General features: G+C 48.7%; 1 protein-coding gene across 2 annotated transcripts in view; it reads right to left on the bottom strand.

Annotated features, from left to right (window-relative positions):
- Cnih3 (cornichon family AMPA receptor auxiliary protein 3) overlaps positions 1-23,530 on the bottom strand; it is a 107,320-nt gene that overhangs the window by 5,761 nt on the left and 78,029 nt on the right. The window contains exons 4-5 of one of the 2 annotated variants that reach the window (XM_032915262.1): positions 4,967-5,079; positions 191-334 (exon numbers count right to left, since the gene is read on the bottom strand). In XM_032915262.1, coding sequence (XP_032771153.1) covers positions 191-334; positions 4,967-5,079 — 257 coding nt within the window. The remainder of the gene's footprint in view (positions 1-190; positions 335-4,966; positions 5,080-23,530) is intronic. The other variant, XM_032915263.1, reaches the window with a different exon arrangement.

Genomic DNA, 23,530 nt, shown 5'->3' with positions numbered 1-23,530 from the left:
AAAGGATGTGTACAAAGGCACCTTTCTTTCCCAGAAACCTCTGCTCCTGAGTCAGGGTCAGTCATCTGGGATCAGATTCAATCAGCCATGTTCTGTCATGGGCTACCTCCCTCAACCCTACCTCTCCAAGGCCAGCCTCAAACCCCCTTCTGTTTGCCGCTGAAGTCAGCAGGAGGAGGGCAGAACTTACCAGTACAGGTAGTAGAAGAAGGAGAGGAGGTAGAAGGCCAGCTTACACCAGGCCTCCTTCTGACAGTAGCTCAAGGTGTCGGCATTCATGACAACTGGTGGGTCGTAGGCTAGTTCTGAGCTATCTGCTGGACAGTGGAAATACCTGCAGGGAAGAGGGCAAGATAGCGATGTCTCTGAGGCTCAGGGTTCCCCATGTTGTCAGGCCGAGGCCCCCCAGCATTGATTATACGTTTTCCTGAAGATCTGTGGCTCCTGACAACCTCAGACTCCAGCCATTGCTATAGTGAGACCCGGCCACAACCTTTCAGCAGGTGTTAAAGTCTCCCAGCAGATCCATGGTATCATATAAAGGTGCTGACAGAAGGAAACATGTCACCCAGGACTGTGGTTTGAATGTGGGAGCTCTGCCCTATAGGCTTGTGTGTGGATGCACATGGTGCCAGGCTCATAGCCCTGTCTGGGGAGGTCACAGAACCTTCAGCAGGTAGGGACTCACTGGGGGAAGTGGGGAAAGTCATAGGGCAGCCCCACTTCCTGTCCCAGCTCTCTGCTTTCATCTACCAAGATGTAACAACCTGTGAGTTCCTGCTGCCATAGGCAGAGCCCAGCCACCATGCCTCCTCCACCAGAGTGGGATGCACTCCCTTCAACTATGAGTCCAAATAATTCCTTCCTGCTTGGGGTTGATTCTGAAGACACCAAGAGCTCCCTTTGGGTATAAACATATGTGGAAGAGTTGTATGACCACCTTCTCTATGTCTATATTCTAAACACTAAGTGCCTTGAGTTCTTTTAAACTCCAGAATACCATAGAGAGACATTGTAGAGTCATGTTTAGGGATGTGGGTTGTTGTTGCTGTTGTTTGTTTGTTTGATTGATTGATTGATTGATAGAAAAGCCCAGAAGAACAAATGGAACATTGGCCATCTTTGGGGAAGCTGGAAAACAGTACCATGGGCAGATGAGCCCCCGTTAAAGTCTACAGCCATATCAACTCCACAAATGCTGCCCAAGGCCAGGGGGCTGACGTGACAACTGGGGCCCTTGCAAGTGTCTGCAGCTCTCAGTTCATGTCCACCAACATCTGTAGGGCACAGCTTCCCCATGGAGCCCACTGCCCCTGGAATGGCCCCATGCTGTGCTCCTTGGTCACTGTGGGGAAGGATCCTGGGAGGCAGGAGTGCACACTGCTGCTCCTGTCAGGCCTGGAACAGTAGCCGTTCCCCACCCTGAAGAGACACCAAGCACAGGTCTGACCTGAAGACTGCTGGTGGCACATGCTCTCTCGCGAGCTGGCGTCTCTGTCCCCTTTTCCTTCCCCTTCAGAGGACCGCACTGGCATTATCTGTCACTGACACTATGCTAAGAGGATATCAGAAGCCAGATGACAGCTGCCAGCTCATAGCCCTCGGGCCACTCACCTCTCCTCTTCTCCAGACCAGATTTCAAAACCTATTTGCTGTCGCCGGGCTTTGTTCCCAGGTGACCTCATTAAGTGGAGGCAGAGGAACTGGGCTTGGCAGAAAGGACTAAGTGTGACTCTTTCTCTTGCTGTTCACCAAGTTGTCCTTCCTTGGGTCGGTCATCAACCCATCCTGGGCACAGCTTTAAGAGGGGGATGAAGATTGCCCACCTCAAAGGACAAGTGTGACGCTGGTGTACACTGATGTGTGCAACTAACCTCTCTGAACAGTCACTAAAAAGTGACCAGGTCAGTTTCATGGAAGCAAAAACGAGTGTGAACATAAAAGGGACCATGGACAAGGAGGCGGGCAAGCTGGGGGCATCTGATCAGTCTCTAAAGCATGAACACCTGGCACTCATGGTGTGGTGCTGGGTGCAGTGTGGGAGGCTATAATTTCAGCTCTGGAAATGTTGAGGCATGCGGCTCCCTGGGGCTCACAGCCCAGCCAGCCGAGCCTCCCTAAGTTCCAGGCCAACAAGAAACTCTGCTCCCTCCCTCCAAAAGTTAGATGTCACCTGAGGAACTACACTGGAAACTGTCGTCTAAACTACACACATGCACACCTGTGCACACACACAGACATAAACACATGGAGGGCAGAGGCAAACAGAAAAAAAAAAAAGAAAAGAGACTCAAGGGGGTTAGTCTAGGACTCTAGGTGTTCAGGAACCTTCTCTGTCTTCATTCTGTCTGTCTTTTGTATCCTGATAACTTCCTAAGAGTAAGTAGACTAGGCCATCAGAGATTCAAGAACCAAGACAGGTCTTTACAGGCAATGAGACCATGGCTACTCCCCACCTACACACACACACACACACACACACACACACACACACACACACACACACTCATCCCAGGTGTGAAAACAATGGCTGACTTTCCTTTTCCACTCTTGGGACAAGTGCAGCTCTGAGATTAGAGGACAAATCCAGCTTTACAAGCTGATTGCCACCTCTTTATACCTGTGGGGCTAGAGATAAGCCCCAGGGCTGTGCCTGTGCAGTACGTACGTCTCCCCAACCGCTCATCACAGTTAGATAGGCTTCGACTACGACAGACCAGGACTTAAAGACCCTCAGGGGAGATTTCGTCTGTAGGGAGGAGATCCAGCCCCTGTGAGATGGCGAGGACACAGACGGGTTCTCACTGGTGAGGTGAACCATTACCCTCAAAGCTGTCTAGCTCAGAGGCTCCTGTCCCTCACCTACACTCAGCCATGGGTCAAAACCTCAGTCTACTTCCGGTTCCGTTCTCTCCTGGAGCCAGCCTTTGCTCTGCAGGATGGCTCGCCCACTGTCTCGTCCCTTTATTTCTTCACCTGCAGCCCTGTCCTGTCCCTAATTAGTTTTGTCTTCAATATGTCTCCTTCTGACCCATCCTTCACACTTCTTCCAAGATCACCTTCTAAAGCTCAGATCAAGTCGCGCCACTTTCCTCCTCCAGAATGCCTCATGGCTTTCCGGTCCACGCGTGCTCCAAGCTCTTTATCAGAACTTCTTGGCCTCTCAGTATGAGATGGCTGGCTGCTCATCCACTGCAGCCTCCAGGAGCCCCCATCCAACCACGCAGAAACACGAATATTGTCTCCTAAACACGCCAAGTGCTCTGTCACTCCTGGGCCCTGGCACACGGTTTTCTGGACTTTTCCACACTCTAAAGACTAACACGTCTCGTTCTCTACATTCCTACACACAATCCTCGTATATCTGGTAAGAATATATACTCCCTTCTGCTGCAAGGGTATTCCTAGGATAAAGATTCACACATATTTTCATCTAGGAATTCCCCTCAATGCCTAGCCAAGTAGTGTGTGCTCCACATGTTTACTAGTGAAATTGGCCATAATGGACCAGCCGACTTGGGCGCCCAGAGCTCCGGAATTACAGGCTTTGAGGTAGGTAATTAATTGATCCAGGCAATTAAAATCCCCACTTCTCTGGTATTTCTCACTTCTGCTCCATATCCATCCTGCAGAAAACTCACTCAAGTGAGCCAAAGCACAGCCTTACATGAAGAGGGAATATTTGGCATCCTAGCTGCCCCAAAAACCTAGTGCGACTGGTGGGTGTGTTTTTTAAAACGAAACAATTTACACATCATACTGTTTGCCCTTTTAAAGTGCACGTACAATTCAGTGTTGGCGTGTTTATAGAGTTGTACATCTATTCCTACTGTCTGACTTTAGAGCATTTTTATTACTCTTACCCAGGGAGGGAGGGAGCGAGGGAGAGAGGAAGAGAGAGGAAGGGAGGGAGAGAGAGACAGAGACAGAGAGACAGAGAGAGTCAGACACAGAGAGAGACAGAGAGAGACAGAGACAGACAGAGACAGACAGAGACAGAGAGAAACAGAGAGAGACAGAGACAGAGGGACAGAGAGACACAGAGAGAGAGAGAGAGAGAGAGAGAGAGAGAGAGAGAGAGAGAGAGAGAGAGAGAGAGAGAGAGACCCTGTACCTACTAGCAGTCATTTCCTGTTCTCCCTCTTCTTTGGAAACTACTAGCTTATCTTTTGACTATTCTGGAAATATCATGTCAATAGAATCATATAATGTGTTGCTATTGGGTGTGATATCTTAATCTTAGATTTTCTTTGAGGTTCATCCACACTGTAGCACATTTAAGTACTTTCTGCCTTCTTAATTTCCGCACAAATGTTCCACCGTATGGACCAACCACATTTTCCTTATCCGGGTATCCACCAACAGTCATCGATACTGTTTCATATTTTGTCTCCAGTGAATAACATTGTAGCTGTATTTCACACTCACACACAGGACTGGGAGTGTCCGGAACAGAGCCAAGAGGGACTTACTTCAGGCTCAGGAAAGTCAGTTTGTTCTGAGTATCTTTGTATGTGAACTTGAAACAATCTACAGTCATCTCACAGGACAGTCTTGACTGGGGAACTGCCTCGATCATATTGACCTTTAGGCCTGTCTATGAGGGAACATCCTGACTGTTGATTGATGCAGGAGGGCTCAGTCCATTGTAGGTAGAGGGTATTGATTAGGTGTTCCTGAGTTGTGTGAGGAAGTTAGAAAAACATGAGTCTGCCTGGAAGCCAGCAAGAAATAGTCTTCTAATGTTTCTGCCTTCAAGCAAGAGTTCCTGCCCCTCAATGAACTATAACCTGTATTAAATAACCCTATTTGCTTTTGGTCAGAGTACTTAATCACAATGCAATTGTATCTAGGAAAGGGTTTCTTTAAAAGGGGATAAAAGAAGGCACCTGGTGCGGATCTAACCGGGCACACTGTCCTTGGGTGCAGAAGTGAAGGCGGATGGACCAGTCCCAGACAGACCTACCTCCAGAAGTGATAGAAAAGCAGAGGAACATTGAGCCCCAGCGTGAGCCACTCCTGCGCACACAGGAACATGATGCAGAAGAGGCTGTGGATGGAGTACTCTGGCAGCACCAGCTGGAGAGGAAGCAGAGACACACAGGCCCGGTTAGAGGCAGGCAGTGCTCCTCCCACTCACTGTCCCCATGCACAGGTGCTCCCTGCAGCATGGTCACTCCCCTGTGACTGACCACTCTGGGAAGTGCTCCATGTTTTAGACCCAATCCTGAGTAGACACAGGCCCTCTGTACTTGCCTGGGAAAGGGGGAGGAGGTTGCCCAGCATCGGGGCTGTCTGAAGGAACTGGTAGTGTCCCGTGTCACCTTCCATTGTTTGCACTATGTTACCAGCTCCTCTGTGCACCCCTCTAGCCAACAGTGTGCTTATTCCTAATGCAGGAAGGTCGGGAGAACAGAAAGGCCGATGCAGGCCAATCAAGACCAGCACAAGAGAAAAGCCAAGTAGCAATGGTGAAAACAGGTAGCCTCTTTGAGAAGGGAGACGATGAGCTCAGACTTCCTGGGGAGATGCATGGGGACGGGTGGAAGAAGACAGACACCCTTCCTGGGTAGGTGCATGTGGTTAAAATAAAAACTGAAAGATGACTAGAACGTAGATAATCAACCCCTTCAGTAGGGAAAGCCGAAGGTATGCAAACATAGTCATGTAGGCAGAACACACACACACACACACACACACACACACATACACACACACACACACACGTGCATGCATGGCCTGTACACCCCACTCAGACAATCTCAATTGCTCTGCTCCAACAAACTGTCTTTCGGGGCCCATTCTAAAGGAATTTCGGCTCATTCTCCCCTGCTTCTCTCGGCCCCATACCTGATCCTAACTTACATAAAAGAGAAATACTTATGCTTTAAGTTGCTGACTGTAGTCCAGAAGGCAAAAAGTTAACACATTTGCATGTATACATGTGAACATGCATGAGCATGCATGTGTGCCTGCACACATGTTTGGAGGTCAGAAGACAAGCTCTCCTTCTACCTTGTGGATCCCAAGGACAGAACTCTGGCTACCAGACTTAAGGGCAGATGTCTTTGCTGAGCCCTCTCACCAACCCTGCCATAGCATACTTTCTGACCACCCATGGAGACGACCCCACAGGCTAGCCAGCATATCATCTATATGGGCTTCTCTGCCACTGCCTCACACACACACACACACACATACACACACACACACACACACACACACACACACATGCACACACGCACATACACACATACTCCATAATCTGACTCAGCCAAGGTCTGTCCTATTCCAGTCTCCTTTTGCAGTGGCCGTTGCATGTTGCCCAACACATGTGATCAAGTGTACTGTTCTGACCAATCACATACAGAGATGCATTTTGTAACTGGGGGTTGTTCTTTGTCCTTGGCATCTGGTGAAGAACAAACGGCATTAACCTTTTGTGACTCCGGCTCAGCACGGACTCAGAACACAGGCGCCGTCCCTCCAGGGCCAGGACTTCAGTGGGTGAACCGGGCACTGCCTGCACCTATGAGTCTTAACTATGTGGTAAGAGAGGACACGTCCCACCATTTCTCCTCAGAGAGCCTCAAAGCTCTGCTTCTCGACTTCAGCTGTACCCAGGCAGGGCTCCACCCTGCCACCTCCCATGCAGAGAGCGAGCCCACGTTCTCAGAGCCAGCACACCAGCCCTGCTCTAACGTGCACGTCTCTACATTTCCGAGCCATCACTTGCAAGCACTTACGACAAATACTTAACGTGCTCCGAGACAACTACTACAGGCTGGAATCCTCCATTACAGATCCATCCCCTCTGAATGAGGACAGTTCAGAATCCAGGCGCTCTCTCAACCACACCGCTCCTCATTCTCTGGGACTTGGTTGATAATGGAGACTGCGACTGGTGGGGAGGATCTCTCACCATCCCCTGTGTAGAAGAAAACGCTTAGCAGAGGCCAGCTCTCCTTTTAGGGGTAAAGGGAAAACTAGCAAATCCTCCAGCTGTTGTGTGTGCGTCTTCCCACTGCCTCTCAGTATCTAAAATACTGAACAGGTGTGGCCCTTAACCCCAGGAGACTTCAAGTGTCTGCAGTGCCCTTGTGGTACATTTACTGTCCCTCCTTTTTCTCCAGGTGTCCTTTGTCACACTGATGTGGATGATGTAGGGAACTTATTTCTCTCAGGTGAGACGGAGCTTAGCCAGGCCACCCACACCGGCCTGCACCATGCCTTGCCCTAGACCATCCATGCCTGTCCACTACTTGGCCTTTGAAACAGAAGACATCATGTCTCAGATCCCAGCAGCTGGGAGGGGCCCCATGGACCATGAGTGGAAACTGTATAAGAAGCCTGGAACACTTAATGGCCAACCAAAAAATGCCCCGAAGCCCTATTTTGTTTCCTCTGACATTGCAAAGAACAGTCATAACAACAGGCATACTTCATCATCCTGACACCACAAGTGAGGAGAGAGGCCCCCGGGCAACCCACAACGGGCAGAGTGAGAGCAAGCCGTAAACTCTGGCTGTTCTGAGCGACTGAGAGTCACGTGCTCCTTCTCTCTGGGACACACTTTGGTCCATCTTGTCTGCTGCAGTCAGAGCCGAAGAATGGGAAATCGATGAGGAAAGCGAGGCTGTGTTCTTCCCGCTTCATCCTCCCGAGCATCCTTCTGAACCTTTGTTTGATAAGCCACCGAGGCTGGCGTGACGGGCTCCTGTTGCCGGCCGCCTTGAGCACCAGGCGAAAGGCCACCAAACAGGTACAGTGCTTATTCATACGGGTGGGTGACCAGCTGGCTTGCTCCCAGCTCAGAGAGAGTAACTGCTATAGAAAGATGCCCCACGCTTGGACCTACCAGAGGAAGTATAGAGAGGCAGATCGAAATCTGACCGTGCCCGTGGCTAGTGTCATTCATATCGTCGGCAGACACTGTTTCCTGTTGAACGGCGCCGACACCTGTGAATCCCCGGATGAATTATATATAGTCACCACTTCATGTAGGTCACAGCGTGGGACCCCCGTGGCCCGCTTTCTGCAGTTATAAATAGTAAGAGTGGTCTCACTCTAGACCTTGTGGGGTTCTGAAAAGGTAGCAGCTAAAGCCATGCTTGCCCACGCGCACCTGTGATCCCCGGCTGAGGTGACAGGCTACATGGTGAGAACTGGTCTCGCAAAGATCCAAAGCCTAACAAGCGACGCCTGCCAGGTTGAGAGTAGCTGAAGGCTTCGTGATGAAGGCAGGACCACTGTTAAGGAAGAATAAATGTAAATATGCACGGGGAATCCGGCGTTCCATAAGACAGGGCTAGCAAAACCAGAGGGGCTGAGGAGATCGCTCAGTGGTTATAGCACTTGCCACAACGCATGAGGACTAGAGCTTGGATCCCCAGAAACCTGCACAAATATCAGGTAGGCACTTTGTCCCACCTGTAATTCCAGCCTCAGGAGGAGGAGACAGAGGATCCTCAGAGCAAGCTACCACAAGACCAGCTATAAAGGGCACGCTCTGGACTTGATTGAAAGACCTGCCTTCATGACTGACTAAGAAAGAAGAGTGATCGAGGGAGATCTCTGCCATCAGCCTTGCTCTCTACATACTCATACATACATGGGCATGTGTGTACACACATTTCCACATATACATGTACACATACATGTATGCACTCATCCTCATGAGTCCCAAGATAGCAAGATTCCTGGAAGTGTGTGTGTGTGTGTGTGTGTGTGTGTGTGTGTGTGTACAGTGTAGACATGTGCACGCACACACTCGCAACTTCACATACCTGTGTGCGTATGCATGCAGAGGCCAGAAGGGGACATCGATACCTCCTACCACTCTTTCCTTATGCCTTGAGGCAAAGGCTCTCACTGAAGCTTGAGCTCACCTTTCTTTTTTGTTCTTCTGGCTAGGCTAGCAGGCTTTTAAGTCCCAGCAATTCTCCTGCCTCCACTCTACCCAGTGCTAGGGTTAAAGTTGTGTATAGCCACACCCAGCTTTTTCTGTGTTTATTGGAGATCTGAACTCGGGCATTCATACTTGCCAGACAAGCACTCTCATTCACTGAGCCATCTCCCCAGCCAGGGGACCAGATCTCTAAAAGAAACAAACACAGCCCACAGCCATGGAAGGCTGACAGTCATGGAAGGCTGACAGCCATGGAAGGCTTGCTGAAGGAAGATCCAGACCTGAGTTTAGGTTGAAGACTGCAGAAGCTGCAAGGCTTATCTCCCCAGCTCTCAATGTTGCCTGTCAGCTCAGACAACAAGCCTTTCAGCTAATATCACATTGGCCTGAAATGGTGAGCATTATGTAAATTCCTTCCGGTTACATAAGGATTTAACCACATGATATGAAGAACTGCAGCTAACTACACCAGGCCCTATGTCCCTTATCAGTAAACCACCACATATGCTAGTGGAGGATGGAAACTGAACTAGGAAGGCTCTCAGAAGTCAGCCAGCGTTAGAGGACCATGCCACTGCAGCCCCGAGGATGACCTTCAAATTGTGAATAAACACATCCTGGCGAATTCCCTACTCAGGAAGTAACTTGCCCTTCTTCCCTGAAAGTCAATCAAACAGCCCACAGTCAGATTTGGCTTCCAACTTCTCGATCTAGGCTCCTCGGTCTTCTTTGACATCAGCTTCCATTCTCCACAGGTGGGAAGAGAAAGAAGCCAGGGGCTGCTTCAGTGGTTTGCCTATCAAGCCAATGTGCCTGCCAGTGTACGTGACCCTAGTGCAGAAGCCCTCCCGGGCTAAACAGAATTGGGGTGACACCCTATTGACCTGCAGCATGGAATCTATCCCTCTGTGTTCTCGAACGAGCAATCATCAGCAGCAGCAGCCCTGGGCTCTGGTTGACTTACAGGAGCAAGGGAACAGCAGGATGGTGCTACAGTTTGAATGTCCCCCAGAGGACTATGTGTTAAAGGCCTGATCCCCAGGGTAGCACTATTGGGAGACATGGGGCTTAGAGGGAGGGCTTTAGGAATTGGAGGTGTGCTCTTGAAGGGGATCCTAAGATAAACCCCACCCCACCCCTCTCTCTTCAGTGAGCAGATCTGCTCTGTCACATACCTGCCATGACGAAGTGCTCCATCACAGACCCAAACAGGAATGACCACACTAGCAGATCAAGGCCCCTGATACATATACAGCAGAGGACTGTCTGGTCTGGCCTTAGAGAAGAAACACCTAACCCTCAAGAGACTTGAGGTCTCAGGGAGCAGGGAGGCCTGGTGGGGTGTGTGTATGGTGGGGGACATTCTCTTGGAGATGGGGGAGGAGTGGGATAAGGAACTGTCAGTAAGTGGATTGGGAAGAAGATAAAGTCTGGACTGTAAAAAAAAGATTAAAGATAATTTTTTAAAAAATTAAAAAAGAAAAAAAGAAAGACTCTGTAGCCAAAATAAACTTTTCTTCCTCACAAGCTGATTGTCACAAGTATTTTGTTGTGGTGATGGGAGCTGGAAGAGAAAGGCCTGCTTAGATAGGAAACTCTGATTTTGCTGGACTGTGAGGTTCGGATAAAGTGTCTCTGAGCGCAGTCAGGAAGCTACACTCTGAAACTGCCTGCTGTGAAGAAGCCACTTCCATTTGGTTGCCCCAAGTGGTGACTGCCTTGGGGAAATCATGTGATGCTCAGGGAAGTCAGTCCAGCCTCTCCTGTCACCTCTGGGGAACTAGGACCCCGCCTCAGCTGGCACAGGGGAAGTCAGTGCTGAGACCCAGGTTTGAGGTGACTTGAGTTCTGTCTGTTAGAGGACAGTTGAGGGTTTTTATCTGGAAGTTATGCTAAGTGACCTGGCACAGAATTACAGCCTAGAATCATAATTGCAGTTATATCTGCACCAGGTGTGGCTCAGGGCCTGTCACTGCCAGAAGCTCTCCTGAATGTCTCAGGGAAATGTTTGGATGTTGGCCAGTCATAGCCAAAACCAGACCCTCATGGCTGACCTCAGAAGATGGGGACTGTCTTCAAGGAAAACAAATAGATCACCCCTACCCCCCCCCATTTCCTTAGACCAGGAACATGAGGGGAAAATGTGGCACAAAGGCAAGGAAAGAGGTTGCCTGCCTGAGAGACTCAGGACCTGAAGACATGACCATCCCTTCTCCTCTGTGGATTCCCAATGGTCATCGAAGCATGGAGATTCTGAGTGCTCTTTAGGGCCTAGAAGACTTCCTCTTTAGATAGACTGTCTGGGCCTCTATTCCTCTACCACCCAGAGGTCTGGGTGTGGCCTGACCCTTCTGGTGTTCCCTGCTCCTTGGGCTCTGCTTCGAGGTTTACTGACTTGGGCACGTCCAGTCCCACCGCCATCTCCCTCAGGAGCCTCACGGCCTGCTCTGTCACACACTGAGCATACTGGTCAACTACCTGTACACAATGTTTGCACAACCACTTGCTGCCCACTGGGGAACTTCTCCTGTTTTGACCCATGAGAAAACACACACACAACACTCTGAAAAGATGTTTCCTTCCAAAGTATTCATGTAGGGTGGGGGTGGCTTTGTTGTAAGTGGAAGGCAACAGGGCATGAGGTGACGAGACAGACATGGCTCAGTGTCAGGCCCCACCCTCCCCTGACAAAATGGGTCACATTTCTATGAGCTCGTAGCTCTCAATAGCTCCCAGATTTCATGTGCTTCAGAATCATCTGGAGGTTTAGCTAAAGTGGGGTTTGGGGAGTTGCTGGGCTGCCTCTTGCCCCACCCCACATCTGAGCTCCAGATTCAGCAGTTCTGAGAGACTGAGTATCTGAGTAAAAGTTCCCTGTGAGGGATGGGGACAGTCCTCCTCCATGTGTGCTCTGGACCGGCACCCCTACCCCAACAACACCCCACCCCCAACACCCCAGGCCCTGGCACTTGGCAGCTTGTTAGGAATGTAGGATTTGGGTCCCAGCCCAGATCTGCTGGAGCAGAACCTGCCTTGGAAGGTTTCCAGGCGGCTTATGTATGCACATCAAGGTTTGAAAAGCTCTTCTTAACACCGAATCTCAAAATAGAGTTGAGCACCTCGGAATAGCACGCAGATGTGTCAGAAGTGCCGATCTCCGATCTCCGGGTCCCACCCTAGGCCACAGAGACAGATACCACGCAGAAGCTGCAGGTCAGACATTTCCCAGACACATCCGTCAGAATATTTAAGCTGAGGTTACACCTCAAAGCTCTCGCCAGACCCCCAGCCCTCCAGGGAAGTCGAAAGCTTCTCCAGCGTGTCACTGGGACAAACTGGAGCCCTCAGAACCTTCACACCACTGCTTGGGGACTGGGGTATGATCATGAGGGTGAGCAGTCCGGAGCAGGGGAGTGGAGCCTCTGACTCTCTGGCTCTGCTGTAAGAGATGGCTCTAAGGCTTCCCTACCCCAGGGCTGGTGGAATCTGCTTGGTATGGAAGTAAGCACTCGGGCTCCCTGCAGTCTCTATAGTCCCCCCTCAGATTCCCATTGTATTCTTCCTGTGCTGTGCAGGCCGTCTCTCTCCCCCTCTCCCTCTCCCTTGCCTTCTTCCTCTCCCTCTTCATCGCCAGCAACCTCCATCTGTCTTGGTATTTCACTAGACGCTTTTTAGGTAAGACAGGTGGCTAGCTACTTTTAGGACCAAGCTTTGGACTCTGGCCAGGCTGTGCCCCCTCCTCCAAGCCCACTGTGTCTGACATTTTGCATGAGGCAATAAGACACACTCCAAGTTCAGTAACCCTCCTGAAAGGTTCCTCACATACGTGCTGAGTGACTGATCCACCTAAATACCATGGTGGGGGGCAGGGTGAGAACTGAAGCCATTCCTCATGTAGTACTGTTTCCAAAGCAAAATTCTCCTACCATTTGCTAGCAACTCAGGTGGTTGATGTTAGCGCTTACAGCTAGCTATGAGCACACTCCTTTTTTTTTTTTTTTTTTTTTAAATCTAAGCTGGAGATGAGGGAAAGAGGAATTGTGTCCAGACCGAAGGAACCACTAGGAAATGTTTCTGACTGTGTGGAGGGAGGGGCATGAACCAAAGGGAATGTTCTAGAATGCAGAGGAATCTGACTTGACACATTTACATTCTGAGGTAAAGACATAATAACATTGTAACTGTTGCAGCTTCTTAAGGAAAATAGCAGGGTCTATTTCATATGAGCACAGGTATGAACTTCCCTAGTTCAGTCTGCGGTGGAAGAGCCCCAAGTGTGACACACTCACAACTCACAGGTCTTCACGCCCATACCTACTAGGTACTAAGCTCATTACACAGTGTGCCCCCAGGGACAGGACAATATGAAGACGACATTATCTACAAATAAAAATAAGTGGGAACCCAGAGACATCGTGATGGCAAAGAAGAGAAAAAAACAACCAACATTCATCATGACTGGAGAAAGGGTACTTCTTCCTCAGCCACCTCCCAGTCCTCAAGGGAGGAACTTGGGGAAAGAAGGGGCAAACCCTAAGGCCATCTCCTCTCTGTCGGCAGCTTCCCAGTGCACCTCCAAATGAGGTTTCTGAAGACGGGCGATTTTCCACACATGCTTCAAGTATGTGCCCTAACAAAGTCAATTGGTCTTCAATAGCATCACTGCCTTCCAAAGGCTAGCCCTTCCAGGATAAAAGCGGCGGATTATCCCATGTAACAGCTATTAAATGATGCTAATTCCCTGTGAGGTGCAGCAGGTTGGTAGAATGTTTGCTCAAAGCAAACAGAGATGGTTAATCTTACTAAGCATGGAGAATTGACACCTAGAAGAGTGCACGCATGCAGTCCCGTCTGTCAATTAGTGGTCTCCATTTGTTTGTTTGTTTGTTTGTTTTCTGCAGTGATAAGAATCAAGCCCAGTATTTTGTTCACATCCCCAAGCCACCTACTGTTGAGCAAGTCCCAAGTCCCTGAGTTTTTTGATGCAAGGTTTTTTGATGCAGGGTTTCACCCAGGCTGTAGCGCAGGCTGGCCTCAAACTCTCATGGCTCTAGCTTCCAAAACTAGAATTTCAGATGTGTGGCAAGACACCCAAGACAAGAGATATTTATGGACCAGCCTGGATATTTATGTCCAGAGAAGTGTCTTTACCCCACACAGAAATGCTAAGACAAGATAAAGGAGCCCAGTGCCCCAAGTAGACCAGGTGGTCCGAGGCTGAACACCAAAGTGTGGACTTTAGATCCGGCTACGTGCATATAAAATCCGGCTACGTGCAGTGCATATAAAATCCGGCTATGTGCATATAGGTTGGGAGATCCAGATTTACCAAGGAATCTGACTTGATACATTTACATTCTGAGGTAAAGACATAATAACATTGTAACTGTTGCAGCCTCTTAAGGAAAATAGCAGGGTCTGTTTCATATGAGCACAGGTATTTAGAGGCAACGTGTGTGCAGCTCTTAAAGCTGCGTGTGGCACACAGCCACCTCCGTAAATAACAGCCACTGCCTATAAGATGAGGCATTTGACCTGCACAGTCTCCATAGAACTTTTCAGTTCCAGTCACTTTGCAAAAAAAAAAAAAAAAAAAAATAGCAACTGAACTCCCTTAAAAATTAAGCTAATGTGTCTTCCCTCTCTAATCTAGGCCCAGGGCTTGCACTTCGTTTAAATCCTCTCTCTTCCTTCACCACTTTCTGTCCTCCGAAATGTCGGGAGTTTGTGGGAAGCAATAGTGATGCTGTTTTGATTTGAAGACAGTTTGTCCCCTTGAATTTTTTTCGAGAACTTAGTCCCTGGAGTCTTGTTAACAGAATTCAGAGGGTGGAACCTTAATGCACTCTACATTTGGAGCCTTCGGGAATCGGTCAGGTCAGAACACTAAGCTAAGAGCTCTGTCTCAGCCACTGCTATTGCTGTGACAAAATACTACGACCAAGGCAACTGATCAAAGAAAGTGTTTAATTTGAGGCTTATGGCTCCAGAGAGTTGGGAATCTGTGGCCATCGTCATACGGAGCAGGCAGCAGGCAGGCAGACGTGCGGCTCGAGCAGCAGCTGAGAGCTCACATCTTGATCCACAAGCAGAAGGCAGAGAGAGCTGACTGGGAATGGTGTGGTTTTTGAAGTCTCAAAGCCCACCTCCCAGTGATAAACTTTTCACAACAAAGACACACCTTCTAATCCTTTCCAAACAGTTCTAACAACTAGAGACCCAGGAGTCAAATATATGAGCCTATGGGGGCATTCTCTTTCGAACCACCACATGCCCCATAGCTCACTAGCAGTGGTTTCACAAGAAGAAACCATACAGAAACACTCACTCACTACAACCAGGACCTGATACAAACAGGGTCTCTACCGGAGCCTGCACCATACTGTGTGGGGATACCTGGAGCATGGGATGGTTCATCCTCCAGAACCGTGAGCCGGAATAAACTTCTCACTTATAAAGTAATGGAGGATAGATTGATAGAACTCAGTCATAAAGCATAAACACTCCTGTGCATATGCATTTGCCTGGGGGTGGGGGTAGGGGACACAGATGTCAAAGGCAAGCACTGTAGGTACCAAGGTGGATTACACTGTAACTCGGGCGGCCCCAGGAGCAGGTTTTCTAGCTCATAGCTTTATCCAATGCCTGTACCAGTGGCTGGCATTTGGGGGGGGGGGCAGTGAATGAATAAACTGATATTTAGGTCATTTCCCGAACAAATCTCTCATTGTCAAGAATATTTTTAAGTGTGAAAAATTCTACCAGCCCTCCCAGTAGTCTGAAAACCGAGAGACCAGTCAAAGACTAAGTTGGTAAGTCGCAGAATCAGTAGGTCTGTCCCTACTTTGGTGTCTGTCTATCCCACATCCTCAGACTTTGTAGCCCTGGCCATGTTGGTCCTTGACAGGTACGTGCCATCGGCCAAGGAGGGATCTGAGTAGATTTGATGAACTTTGGCTCAAGTCTCCAAGCGTTCACCTAGAGCAGTGACTTAGACATGGCAGATACAGACATAGCTCAAGGCCTTACATAGGTCAGGGAGGTTAGCTGAGCACATGAGCAGCAGCATCCAGCGAAGAACATGGGAAAGTGTAGTGGTAAATAATAAAAATAATTTAAAAAATTCACTGACCCATGCTATCACCAGCATCTTAGGGCCACATGGCGTCTGCGGGGTATTTTCATCTCAGTTAGTGGGACTCAGCAGACTCTCAGGCCCAGAGCCCTCAGAATGTCTCTACCCGACTCACCAATCTCCCAGTCTCCCCATGTCCATCTCCCGCTGCTGTCGGCTACTCTCTGAACCCTGCAGCCATCTCGCTGCCATGGCTAGCCCCAGAAGTGACAGCCCTTCTTGTTCCCATGGCACGGGTCATCGCCACACCAGCCCCATTCAGCCATCCACCCGCTGTGGTTATCGTCACAATTCCCAGTATCCCAGTAAAACCAAAACTCTAGAGGCTTGTAATTTATCAATCAGATTTATATCAGTAAATCCTCACCCTACAAATTGCCCACGCCATAAACTCAGAGCCAATTAATATCAACATAAACTGCTCACCTAGATAAGACAAATTGTCCTATAATTGTCCATCCCTTATGTGATTTTCATAGCTACCTGTGGCTATTTAAAGCCACATGGGGGTGGGCCATCCTTTTCATTTCTTCTTCCCTTCTCCCCATCCCCCTTCTCCCCTCTCCAAAACTCTATGCCTGCCTTACTTTTTCACTGTCCAATCACAGGCCTTGCCTTATCTTAGGCCTGCCCTCACCTGAGTATAGACATCAATCCACAGGGACGATCAAGACAGCAGAAGCATGGTAGCTTCAAAGAAGGAAGACCTACCCTGATGCAAGCCTGGAAACACACCGTGCTGGGGTAAGGGTATCCATTCCAGATCCCTGCAAACCCTAAGGCCAATGGAATGGTATTCAGTGCGGGAGCTCCAGGAAGTAACTATGTCACAACAATAGAGCCCTTGTGAATGAAACTGGTACCCTGAGAGCCAGCATCGTTCCTATGGTGGAAAGAGCCACTCAGAAGGGAGCCAGCGGCGACCCATGTTGAGGTGTTGAGGTGCTTCAAGAGCTAACCGTTCCCTTCTTCTCCCATCTCCACTTGTCATCCTTCTCACTGGGGCAACCAGGATCAGAGGAAGGGACTGCCTGGAGGCCTCTCTCCTAGATCCACAGTTCATCATGATAGGCCCCGGTTTAAACTTGACTCTGAATCCCCTAGGTCCTCTGGAAGCTCTTCAAATCCCAAACATCATTATCCTGCTCGCTCGCCTACAGACATCTACTCCTGAGAGTTCTTATTCCTGTCCTCCCCAGGGCTTCCATTCTTCTACCAGCCCCAAGAAGATTGTCCCTTATAGATCCTCCTCAGCCACCCATAAGCCCCCATTCTTGGAGCTGGTGACATTGGCTTGTCTTTGGAGGTCCTAATACAACAGAGAGGACAGAAGGTGCTTGTGATTCCCAGACAAAGCTCAGACCACATGTTCACCACCTTACCCACTCGCTCGGGATTCACTGTTCCCCCAGGGCGGCAAGCTGTGTGCAACACAGATGCAACATCCTGTCTGTGAGGGGCACACGTCCCAGTGTAGAAAACATGGCTGGAGTGATGCTACTGGAAAGACGTAGCTGGTTGGGAGGTTAGGGGCTGGGAGGGTGGAACCTGTGGGGACTAGGGGACTGGAAGGCTGGGAACTGAGGGCTGGGGGTGCTGATGGGTTGGGAGGTTGGAGACTGGGGACAGAGGGACTGGGAAGCTGGAAGCCTGAAGGCTAAGGGCTGGGGGCTGGAAGGCTAGAGTTAGGGAGCTGGGGAGCTAAGGGCTGAGTCTGGGAGGCTGGGGATAAAGGTCTGGGGCTAGGAGAATGGGGGGTGAAGGTCTGGGAGGGTGGGGGCTGGGAGGATGGAGGCTGGGAGGGTGGAAGCTAGGGAGATGAGGGTCTGGGACGGTAGGATCTGGGGGGTTGAGGAGCTGGAAGGCTGGAGGCTAAGAGTTAGGAAACTGGGAGACTGAGGGCTTGGGGGGAGACTGGAGGTTAAGATGCTTGGGACTAGGGGACTTGAGGCTGGGACCTGGGGATTGGGAGGCTTGGAAGCTGGGAAGCTGGGAGGCGGGAATGGGGTCTGGGGTCTGGGAATCTGGGCCTGGGAGGTTGGTACTGTCTGGAAAGGTTGCTGTTGCAAACCAAAGCTTGGGAAGATTCATGCTCTGACCTCACTTGTCATTCGCAGCTGTCCAAGCAAAACATGGCAATGGTCAGGACAGTTAGCAAGAGGGAGAAAGGGCAGGCACGCACTGATGGAGTTGGAAAACACTCAGGAAGTCTTTATTGATTATCTGAAAGGAGGAAGGGGTAAGGGTGAAAGGAACTGACTCACGCTGATGGAGTTGAAAAACACTCAGGAAGTCTTTATTGATTATCTCAGAGGAGGTGGAGAGGAGACATGGGGAGGAACATTCAGGACTCCTCTCAGCAGCTGGGCCCGCCTGGTTGGAGCAGATGCCTGGCTGGCTCACTGAAGCTTCAGTGACATTAGGAGTAAAAACCCTTTCACAGAAATATGTGTGCTCATACGTGAGCTCAGCAGAGGCCAGGGTCTGAGGTACACAGACGACACACTGGACAGTGGGATGCAGAAGTCAGTCCTAGAAGGCAGCTTTGAAGGCTGTGAAAGTCGTAGTGTAAATGAAGTCTTGGGCTTAGATCTGATGTTTAGGGGAAGTGAGAACAAGAAGGCTGAGAACAAGCTCAGGGCTGTGTCCTTGGTGTGACCAGTACTCAGAAACAGGGAGAGAAAGAAAAGCAACTGGAGATGCCCAGGAAAAGGCCAGCCACACGGGCAGAAGGAAAACACAGGGCATGCGGCAGACCTCGTGCTTAAGACAAAGCAGATGTGGCTGGCCAGACACTGCAAAGGAGGGGACGGCCACAGGGAACAAAAGTGCCATGGTTTCTGTGATATCAAACTCGCTGCCATCTCCCACACTGTCTGGAGTGGCACTGTGGCCAAGGCTGTTGTTGGAAGGCAACGGTTAGAAAGCCACGTGGAAATGAGGGATTCCCTTGTTGGATGCATGCAAGAAGAGGCCATCGGTATGTGAATGCATTCTATGGAAATACATGTCCCAATGTCACTGTCTGGGTGACATCATACTGGGGTGAACATTAGGTCTTCACTTGAAATGATCCACTTACAGGTGAAATGCCCGAATGCTAGCAACATACTCAGAAAGTAGAGGCAGTCTGAGTTTCCTGTGTTACCCATGGCACTCAGGGTCAACGCTGTCATGTTCAGAGAGTAGGTGTTCAATGATGACCAATGAGGAGATGCATGGAATGGCCTGAGGTCCAAGCAATCACTTCTCAACAGAATGTCAGTCACGCCCAGGTCATCCTGTCTACAAACTCCCCAGAGGTTTTCATTTACTAACAGATGCTAGAGTCCCAGGCCAGGTGGAATTTATGCTACCTGAGATCACAGCCCTGGAAATGTATACATGCTCAGTACTTCCATACACAGCAAGGCATGAGAAGCATGCAGCAGCCCCATTCCTACCCTCACCCAGCCTGAGATATGAGTGAAGAGAAGCGGCCAGTACCTCTCCTCAGTTACTTTACCCCTATAATCTCTTATCCTGCCTTGTATTTTCCCCCAGGCCCAAGGAAACTTTTGTCCTAATAAGTTGATTCTCAGTAACTTAAGTATGCCTCATGACACTCTTCTGATAGAAAACTCCAGAAACGGTTATCAGCTCGTATGATTTCTAAACCTATTTCTAGAGCTCTTGTTTCAGGAAGGCCCAGGTCTAGCCAAGGCTCCTTATAGAATATATGATGTATCTCCTATGTTTAGGCCGATTTTTAAAAATTGCATTTAAATTAGAGGAATATAACACAGTGAGAACAAAGTAACAAAGCAACAATTTTATTTAGGATGGGGAAGAGTTAATGCTATGGGAAGGCAAGTACAAGACCCATATAAAGTGAATTAAAGGCCACCTTGTGTAACGTAGAGAGATCCTGTCTCAAAACAAAACCATTGTATAAGGGCAGGGGGTGTAGCTCAGTGATAGAGTGCTTGCTTAGTTTGTGCCAGTCCCTGGGTTCAGTCCTCAGTACCGATAAAAAGAATGCTAAAGATTCTCTCCTTCATTCCAATAAAACTGGGTTAAGTGAGTATTATGCTGATAATAATAATAGCAGTTATATACAGGGCCTTTCACCACTGAGTGCTTTTCTGTGTTGTCGCCTCTAGTAAGTAAGCAGATGTTTTTATAATTCCCACATCATGTGCTAGGAGATGAAGTTCAGGGCAGTGGAAATCTGGTTCCCAAGGTCATTAGCTTACTGACTTGGCCAAGATTGGCTGCTGGGCCACACCCTATGCAGACTGATGGAAATCAACTCTTGGGTTGGCACTCTTCACATGTATGTGGGCAGGGTGCCCAACAACCAAGGCAAAGCCAGAGCCAGGGGGCAGCAACAAAAAATAGGAACTGTGCAAAGATTAGTCTGTGACAGTCAAACCTGTGCACTTACCAAAGCATATGTGTTGTTTCTTCTGTTTGGCGTGTCAATAAATCCAGAGGCACTTTATAGAAGTAATGGGTTCAGCGATTGTAGTTTAAATCAATGGCCAGAGCAGTGAAGGCCTTCTGGGCAGTATATAATTATTAGTCCCCCAAAAGATGGCATTTCCCTGAGTCTGGATCTCAAATTAGTATGGTCAAGGAAAGCAAAAGTAGCAGGATGCTCAGCATGCTGGGGGCTTTTCTGAAAGCACCTTTGTTAGGAGGTAGTTAATGTGACTTAATGGTAGCCTTTCAGTCAGCACTGCTGACAAACAATGAGGCAGTTGAAACCTGAGAAGTTGGGGAACTTGGGCTAAAACTTCAGAGTTTTCAAGGTGGTTGCCAGAGCAACCTCAGGGACTAGTCTCTGGAAGAACTCAAGCGTTCTATTTTAGAAACAGCCAGTGGATCATCAGAGCCAAAGGAAACAACCAAATAATAAGGTCCTGAAAATTCTTACAACATCTTATATAAAGATGAATGTTTCCCCAAACTGAAAACAACTCACCCCAGGAAGACTATTTGACCCTGGAAGCAAAATGATTTCAAAACGACTCCACAGAGGTCCGATTATCACCTGCCTCCCACACAAAATATCAGGATATAAAGCTTCTCTTTCTGTTTGAATTTTCTCTCAATCTTGGCTACATTACAGGCTCTTTTGATTTTCATCTCTTCAAAAGTCTCTCCTGCATGCATGAGTTCATTTATTCAACCAATACTTGCTAAATGATTTACCTTATTACTGTATAAGATGTCCTGTCGGTTGAAGCACAAAGGAGGTGAACTAGTGATACTGCCCTGCCTTTAGGAAGGGTGAACACCAGAGGATAGGTACAAAGGACAAACATATCGTAAGATCATGAGTCCATAGCGTATGACTGTAGAGTCTCCCAGAGACACTATTTATTTGACTCTTGTCTATAAGAATCCTTCGGTGGATTATTATCAAAATGCAGATTTCCAAATATCACTTCCAAATCCAAAAGATATGGTGCCTGGGGTTGTATTTTCAAATGCTGTGTATATGGGGTCTGCTAGGGGTAAGAGAAAGATCTCATTCCTAGCTGAAATGATTGTTAATGATTTCATGCAAGGAGTGGGGCTTAAGAAGAGGCTTTCTCACCTAGAGAAAGGATAGCCCACCAAAGGTGAGGATATTGCCTAGCCAGCTTGGATTTGTGCTGAGGGGAAGGATGGCCATGGGAGAGGCCACTGTAGAAGGTCTTTGGAGGACCAGCAAGAGACTTGATGCAGTCATCAGATCCCCATGAGCCTGGGGATCACACACAACAGTCTTCACAAAGGTAATTCAGTAGGACTATGATGGACGTGTGGGCATAATGTGAGCATCTGAGGAAAGAGTCTGCTGTGCTGTGCATTTGCTGGCTGTAGTTAAAAATGGACAAGCTCGTGAAACCCAGAATGGTGGTGATGGTCCTGCTTGGATATTACCTTGCATACAATGTTGTCATCATGAAAACATTGATGGTAGTTTCTCAAACCAGCACAATAGCCATACTCTGGTGGCTGGAATTGAACACTATCCCTGCAAAATGGCAGCCAACATGGGTCTGACTGCCAAGGGGTCAAAGGTCAAGTCTTTTGTAAAAGTTTGTAACTACAGTCACTTCATGCCCACATCCATGTGAATATCCCCTTTGACAAAACTGGCATCAACAAGGCTGTCTTTAACCAATCAGAGAGCATACACAGACTAGACCTACCCCACACACACAACACACATGTATATACCAGATATACAGCTTGGTCTTCATGTGGGTCCCCCAACAACTGGAGAGGGGGCTGTCTCTAAAGCTGTTTCCTATTTGTGGATCCTGTTCCCCTCACTGGGCTGCTTCGTCTGGCCTCAGTGAGAAAGGATGTGCCTAAACCTGTAGATACTTGATGTACCAGGGTGGGATGGGAGGAGGGTGCTCCACATTCTCAGAGGAGAAGGGGAAGGGGAAGGGGAGGACTGTGTGAGAGAGGAACCAGGGTGGGGGGCAGGAGGAGGGGACAGTGATTAGAAGGTAAAGGGAATAAATAAATGGGTTGTCTTTTAGAGACTCAGCTCTGAAGTGTGAGGTTAGATAAGAAACCAAGGTCAAGTTTGGGGAGAAACCTAAGTGGGTAAGAATAAATGGTTCTTACAGAAGCTATGGCTTTAGGTGTTCCTCCCCCTTGTTAAAAATAAGAAAGAGGGAAAATAAGAAAACAACTGGTTCCTAAGAGTAGCAGAAATGAAGAGGGAAGACACGAAGAAAATTATCTTAAAATCTCAAATAGTGCTTTGTTTTAAAGCAGGCTGTAGGGGGCTCACAATGTGCAGTTAATTAATTGTGACATGTTTGTCCCTCTACCGCTATATTTAGCAAGACTAGGGATCATACTTAATTTATTGGTGCCTTAAAACATTTTTCCTCTGAATTTTCTCAATTTCTGTCTCAGAGAAGATGCAGGTTTATGGACAGGCAGCAATAAAGCTAGGACCTCACCACACTGTGAGGAAGCAAGGTTGAAGGAGACGCAGCCTTGGACTTCAAGGAGAATATAGGCAGACATGAGAGATCAAACAGGTAGACAGACATCATCTTACAACAAGATCGCTTTAAACATCCAGCAAAGGAGAGCGGATCAGAAGCATTTCTTCGGAATGGAAGAGAGAAGGTTTTGTGTAGGGAGGGGTGGCTAAATTGAAACGCAAAGGCTGGGTGGTGCAGGTCAGTGATACAGTAGAGAGATAACACGCATGCACAAGGCTCTGCACCCAAACCCCAGAAGAACTGAAAAGCAATGTTTGAGCCAGGAAGAGCATTCCAGATAACAGAATCATGTGACAATCGGTGCCAAGAACAGGACAAGCCAGAGACTGTCTGGTGTGTCTCTCTTGTGTGGCTGGCATACAGCAGGCACTCAGTAAATGCTGTGTGAGCAAATGAGTGTCTAAAAGCAGTCTTAAAGATATTGAATGGGTCAAACGAAACAAATCCGAAGGTCACACACAGTCCATCAATTACAACTAACTC

The sequence above is a fragment of the Rattus rattus genome, chromosome 10 (genome assembly GCF_011064425.1).
Source record: "Rattus rattus isolate New Zealand chromosome 10, Rrattus_CSIRO_v1, whole genome shotgun sequence".
Classification (NCBI taxonomy): Eukaryota; Metazoa; Chordata; class Mammalia; order Rodentia; family Muridae; genus Rattus; species Rattus rattus.
The sequence above is the reverse complement of the archived record's forward strand: the minus strand, read 5'-3'. Positions and strand labels throughout refer to the sequence as shown.